A 6,905-nucleotide genomic window follows, 5' to 3' on the forward strand; every position below is an offset into this window, starting at 1 on the left:
CAAACTCGTTGTCCTTCAGTTTGCGACCCTCTAGTCTGATTTCCTCCGCGACCTCACTTCGTCGCCCTTTATTTCATGACCCCAACTCTGGGATCCTCCACTTCGTGGCCCCACACTCCCTACGTCACCTTGCACTCTCTGCGTGACCTTGCACTCTGTGACCCTTCACTCCGTGGCATTCCGTGACCCTCCACTCTGTGAGCCTCCACTCTGTTAGCATCCTCACCATACTTCTCTACTACAAAATCCTCCACTCCGTCATCCTATGTTCTCTGGTCCCTAACTCAGTGACCTTCCGCTTCACGATCCACGTCCTGTGAACATGCCTCTCCTTTCTGATGTCCGCGACGTCCACTCACAGTTGATGTCGACGACCACGTGGTTGGAGATGGGTCGGCTGGCATTGGTGTTGGAAGCGGCACACTCCAGCCGCGTGTGCAGGTCTGCCCTGCTCAGTGGGGGCAGATGCAGCTCGCTGCTGACCCGACTGCCGTGGCCCGAGGGCTCCGACGACAGGTTCAGCAGACGGCCGTCCCTCGTCCAGGTCACCACAGGGGTAGGTCGGCCTGGAAACAGATCACCAGGCACTGTTCTTAGAGCCGCGTGTCACCAAAGTGTAAATAATCGGTGCACATCAAGGCAACAACGGAACTGTTGGTGAACATCGAAGGTCATCCAAAACAGGATCGCCGACTGCTGACACAAGGTGTAATAATAAATTCATTCGCGATAGCCGCCATGGATCAGTACTCTTCAACAACATGGGTTGATCGATGCGACTGTTCATAAATCAAGTTTCGTTTTTCGGTCCTTTTTCAACCCCCTCTCGCTCTCTCTTGGGTACTCACTGGTTACACTCAGGGTCCCTCCCCTTACGCCATTTGGAACTTATCCTCCAAAAATATAACGTCCGTTTGGCTCTTAAAGGGGCGGGTACATTGTATGAGGGTTTGAACTGAAATAGCCATCTTGAAGAGCGTTCTGTGCGGCTTACAGACCCGCCCTCCTTAAGACCTAAAGCTGTCCAGTTTTAAAGCTACACGGCCGAAGCGATACGCAGACTATTTCGGAACACTACTTTAAGGTCGCGCAGACACCTACGACATCATAATAGCTTCATTTAAAGCCTGCCATTCCATCGGTCGTGCAGTGATCAAGGGCAATAAAAACATCATTGTTGATTCGTATATATCTGATTTCAGATATAACGGTGATCAATTGTCTCTGAATCAGTGTTGTGCACGATACGATGACGCAACCAAGCAATTACGTATTGAGAAATATACTCTTTAAACAGAGAAATTGTGTTGTCTAGGGTGGCCTTTTCCACTCAAAAGTATTCCAATAGTTATAAGTGAACCTATTTAATCATATCTGATGTTTGCTTCCATATCTTCAAATGAGGAACATTCACTTTGATTGAGCTGAATGCGCAAAACGTAAATGAGCGTGCTGCTTATAAAACCCTTGCCTTCACGTACAACGTGATAAATAGACAGCCCCAGTCACCAACAAGCGTCAGCAAACTCCAGGTCAGGTCACCACCGTCAGTGTCAGGAGTACTGACGCTCACGCAGCAGTACACCATCACCCCAGGTCACCCCAGGTCACCACAGCTTACCACAGATCACCACCTGCCAACGCCACAGCCCGCTGCACCGCCGAGCGGTGCCAGCGGGCGCGGCCGGGGCCCGCCGGCGGCCCGGCGGCGGCGGGGTGAGCACCACGCGCCGGCCGAGCCTTATCATTCATGAGCGCCGGCCGCGTCGCATCCCTCAGTCCATCAGGCGGGCCGAGCGGCGGGCGTGCGGCCGCTGCCAAGCGTCGCCACCGGACGGCCGCCTGCCCGCTCTGCATACGCGACGCGATTGGAAACGAATCCGCCAAGATGTATGACTGTCTGCGGCGGCGGCGGCGGCGGCGCGTCATCGTCGGCGTCGACAGCGGCGCCGTCCGCCGACGGAGGGGGGGGGGGGGGCGTTGTCCGACGCTTGGAACGTCGGCTTCCCGTCCGACTACGGTCGGGATAACTTTGTAAGTGTATGAGTGTAGGGTAGGGAGGGGGGCGGGTCCGCATTTCGCGTCTCTGTTTACGGCATGTGGCCCGAGGTCGCTGTGCATAAGCGACTCAAATAATTGCCTCGATCCCATTCAGTCCATGAAATATTTCCGGAAAGCTTTACCCTTGCTGGCTCACCCTACACATTATTTAGTATCAAATTCTCGGTTGCTATGACATTGGTCTAACGTGAAGAATGCATTCCAAAATATATTAATACAACAAATGTGACATTTATGATAGCCACGCAATACAAAATCATAAAACACAAAATGATACACAACAGCGATACTGCAAAAATAGCAAAAAAGCAACGCAAAATATCAAGACAATTAGTGGTCAGCTGATGGCAAGGAACCATACCATACGCATTCTCCTCAACTGACGAGGCGTAGTCCCATCAAAATTGCGCTGAGGCCAAAGAGAAAACCAAGGGGAGAGGCGAAAGGGGAGGTCAACCTCATTTTTGAAGAGTTGTTGCTCCTAGGCCGTCTAAAGAGAGGCCCGAAGGCCCTTCCACACTAGAGGAAGGCCTTCCAAATTTGCATTATTTTCATCATTTTTGAAGACCTAATTCACAACAATGATGAATGAGCTTTTTACGCGATTTCAGACAGCGTTTAAAGCCCTACATCGCCCAATACGCCCTTGCTGGTCTGAAATTGGGCCACTGCTAACAAGCGTGAGTGAGACGCAATCAGAAAGACAGATTTTTGGAGCCTTATCAATACCGTGAAGCCCCTCGGGTTGGACAAGCCTTCTGACAAACTCTCCCTCTCTTTACGTGTCCTTGTGACCAGCCTCGCTAAACGGTCTTCAATACGTCTTGCTTCGAAATCTTGATCTGCTCAACCAATTTCGAAGCGGCGTGGCGAAACAGAAGTGGATGACATAGCGCCCCTCCTTCATACCCAAGTGACAGAACCCTGTGGATCCTCGCACCAATGCCGGTACCAGGACTGACAAGAAGATGCCTACACACTTTATGTGGGACTGACTGCAGTCAAGCTACAGTGCCGCCAAACGCACGGAATCACTGTATCTTTTGCGAGAAACCGAGACAACCAACGCTCGTTTTTAGCGTTGCATTGTGTTTAGGAAAACAACACGGCAAGCAAGCATGTGCGTCTGGTTGTAGAGTTTTTGTTCTTTGCCTCTGTGAAATGTAGCGGGGCAGTTGCCTCCCAGAAGAAGACATGTAGTGTGGAGGGCACGACCGATAGTGTGTGCAGATGGCCCGTATTAGTTCACAGCGTGGGGCCGTGGCATCACCTTATCTCTTCTGCTTACACGGCTGGGCGATGAAAGTAGTTCATGGGAAGGGCACTGGGAACAAAAATTGACGAAATAGCCTGGTGGGAGAAGGGCGGCACCTGACAATGTGACGTCACACAGCATAAGCCATGTTCGCGCCCAATAATCCGCATTCATGAAAGGGATTAATCAATCGGTAAGTGGGATTACTACCGTGCAATGCATATGATGGAGCGGCTATACAAACATGGACCAGAATGTTACGTAATCCAACGAACAAAGACTGATGGGTGCTTGCTTATCTCACGTAAGCGGTCGGAATCAGTGTGAGCCCATTGTTTACGCAGTGCACACGCAAGACAAAAGACGGCCCTTTGTCCGAGTTTTTTTGGAACAGTATAACACACGACAAAAACGTCTGAGTCTTTCAGCGGTAAGTCGGATCAGCCGGCGCGACGGGCGAGCGGGAGCCGGACTCGGCAGACGTTGCCAGCTGCCGTGGAGTCCCGTGCGCTGTGTGGGTCCGAGCGCCAGGGCTGTCACGTACCACCGTCTGAGCGACAGGTGAGCTGTAGCGGCGCGCCCTCCTCCAGCGGTCCCAGCGTACCGCTGACCTCCCGGGCCGCGTGCAGGATCACAGGCCGGTCTGGTGGCACTGAGAACAGGCCGGGTCATCATCACCAGCCGGTCCAGCGAACCGCTGACCTCCCGGGCCGCGTGTAGGATCACAGGCCGGTCTGGTGGCACTGAGAACAGGCCGGGTCATCATCACCAGCCGGTCCAGCGAACCGCTGACCTCCCGGGCCGCGTGCAGGATCACAGGCCGGTCCGGTGGCACTGAGAACAGGCCGGGTCATCATCACCAGCCGGTCCAACGAACCGCTGACCTCCCGGGCCGCGTGTAGGATCACAGGCCGGTCCGGTGTCTCTGAGAACAGGCCGGGTCATCATCACCAGCCGGTCCAGCGTACCGCTGACCTCCCGGGCCGCGTGCAGGATCACAGGCCGGTCCGGTGGCACTGAGAACAGGCCGGGTCATCATCACCAGCCGGTCCAGCGAAACGCTGACCTCCCGGGCCGCGTGCAGGATCACAGGCCGGTCTGGTGGCACTGAGAACAGGCCGGGTCATCATCACCAGCCGGTCCAGCGAAACGCTGACCTCCCGGGCCGCGTGTAGGATCACAGGCCGGTCCGGTGGCACTGAGAACAGGCCGGGTCATCATCACCAGCCGGTCCAGCGAACCGCTGACCTCCCGGGCCGCGTGCAGGATCACAGGCCGGCCTGGTGGTACTGAGAACAGGCCGGGTCATCATCACCAGCCGGTCCAGCGAACCGCTGACCTCCCGGGCCGCGTGCAGGATCACAGGCCGGTCTGGTGGCACTGAGAACAGGCCGGGTCATCATCACCAGCCGGTCCAGCGAACCGCTGACCTCCCGGGCCGCGTGCAGGATCACAGGCCGGTCTGGTGGCTCTGAGAACAGGCCGGGTCATCATCACCAGCCGGTCCAGCGAACCGCTGACCTCCCGGGCCGCGTGTAGGATCACAGGCCGGTCCGGTGGTACTGAGGACAGGCCGGGTCATCATCACCAGCCGGTCCAACGTACCGCTGACCTCCCGGGCCGCGTGCAGGATCACAGGCCGGTCCGGTGTCTCTGAGAACAGGCCGGGTCATCATCACCAGCCGGTCCAGCGAAACGCTGACCTCCCGGGCCGCGTGTAGGATCACAGGCCGGTCCGGTGGCACTGCGGACAGGCCGGGTCATCATCATAAGCGGGCCGCCACCGTGGAGTAGTGTACCTCGCGGGTGCATGGTCCGACTGGTGTTTGCTTTCGCTCCCAGTGAGTGCTACCTTCAAATACTCGATCAAAGGGGCGTGAAAAGATAAAACGACGCTGGGATTTTTCCCGCCTATCCTGTCCGATGAAATAATGGAGCTTCGGTTCCGGCTGTTGTACGGTATCATATCACAGCATCGAACCACCCACCCAAGTCGATGTAGTGCTGCAAATAAGAGCGATAGAAAGGGGAAATTAATATAGCATGCGTTGTGCTGCATTCTGCGAACCACGTATAAACATGGAAGAGACGACAGGTCGCTTCCACAGGGGCCACACCAGTGTGAGCAGCAGCTTTCGTCCACTTCCAGGAAACCGATTCAATGCACATTCTGACCAGCTTCGTTGCCATCCGTGTTCTAGAAGCAGCGTTGATGGTCATTCGGAGCCGCGAACTTTGTGAGGAGGCACAAATCCGATTCCTCGGGCTCCACCACCTCTCTTGGGAGAAACATACCCTTCGCAAGACCCATTCAAACAGTGCACGGCCCTCGTCGCGATGCAAAGTAGCGAGATAAGTTCAGAGAGCAGCGCAGCGTCCACCATCAAGGAGAGCATCACCATAATTTATGCGGAAACTTGCGCAATGTTGAGTCGATAAATTGGAATTTAATGCCAACAAACTTCTGGGGCGGTCCGGCGACTTGCCGATGCAACGCTTATTACGGTTCATTGTAGCCGTTGGCACCCGACTGAAGCCCGCTGTCACGGATATTAACAATATTAAATGCCGTCATGGATTTCAGGACTACCTTGGCTGGTCCGCCTGCACTTGCCACTTAACTCCAAAACATTTCTTAAGGCCCTAGCCACTAGACTTTAATGACCGTTATGTCGGCGATTACAAAGCAGACTGGTAGTTTGAGTTGCAGTGAGAGTGAGGAAGAGATAGAGGGGAAAGAGAGGGAGAGAGGCGGAGAGAGAAGAGACAGAGAAGGCGAGAGGGAGAGAGAGGCAGAGAGAGGAGAGACAGAGAAAGAGAGAGAGAGAGAGGCAGAGAGAGAGAGAAAGAGAAGGAGAGGATAGAGGGAAGAGAGGCAGAGAGAGAGAGAGAGAGAGAGAGAGAGAGAGAGAGAGAGAGAGAGAGAGAGAGAGAGAGAGAGAGAGAGAGAGAGAGAGAGAGAGAGAGAGAGAAGAGAGAGAGAGGAGAGAGAGAGGAGAGAGAGAGAGAGAGAGAGAGAGAGAGGAGAGAGATGAGAGAGAGAGAGAGAGGAGAGAGAGAGAGAGAGAGAGAGAGAGAGAGAGAGAGAGAGAGAGAGAGAGAGAGAGAGAGAGAGAGAGAGAGAGAGAGAGAGAGAGAGAGAGAGAGAGAGAGAGAGAGAGAGAGAGAGGAGAGAGAAGAGAGAGAGAGAGAGAGAGAGAGAGAGAGAGAGAGACGCTCACCGATGACCGTCAGGTTGACGCGCTGGTTGCGGGTTGGGCTCAGCTTGAAGTCGACCCGGCAGCGGTAGAGCGCCTCGTCGCCGGGCCCCAGTGTGTCCAGCCGCAGCGCCGGAGGCTGCCGATCCGTCACGAACAGGGCCCGCGCCCCTCGGAACAGGTCCCGCTCGACCGAGCCCTCCGAGAAGGCGCGCTCACCCCTCGCGTCGAAACTGGCGCCGCAGGCAGAGCCGGGGTCACAGCCGTCACCGTGGGCCGTTGGGAAGCGGCGCGTGAAACAACGTTGCACATACGACCGGGCGTGATTTGTTTCGATTGAGGCCATACTGAGCACGGAAGCGTTTAATAATTTGCCGTTTGGCTAAAGCATG

The 6,905-nt window shown here is 55.2% G+C and overlaps 1 protein-coding gene across 1 annotated transcript in view; it reads right to left on the reverse strand.

Moving 5' to 3' along the window:
• LOC119100473 (nephrin) overlaps positions 1-6,905 on the reverse strand; it is a gene marked incomplete at its 3' end in the record, with an annotated part of 16,319 nt that overhangs the window by 5,325 nt on the left and 4,089 nt on the right. Inside the window, 3 exon segments of the mRNA XM_037223568.1 lie at positions 360-566; positions 3,861-3,968; positions 6,538-6,746. Of these exon segments, the coding sequence (XP_037079463.1) occupies positions 360-566; positions 3,861-3,968; positions 6,538-6,746 (524 nt within the window).

This window comes from Pollicipes pollicipes, unplaced genomic scaffold, assembly GCF_011947565.3.
Source record: "Pollicipes pollicipes isolate AB1234 unplaced genomic scaffold, Ppol_2.1 Scaffold_2555;HRSCAF=2994_pilon_pilon_pilon, whole genome shotgun sequence".
NCBI classification, from domain to species: Eukaryota; Metazoa; Arthropoda; class Thecostraca; order Pollicipedomorpha; family Pollicipedidae; genus Pollicipes; species Pollicipes pollicipes.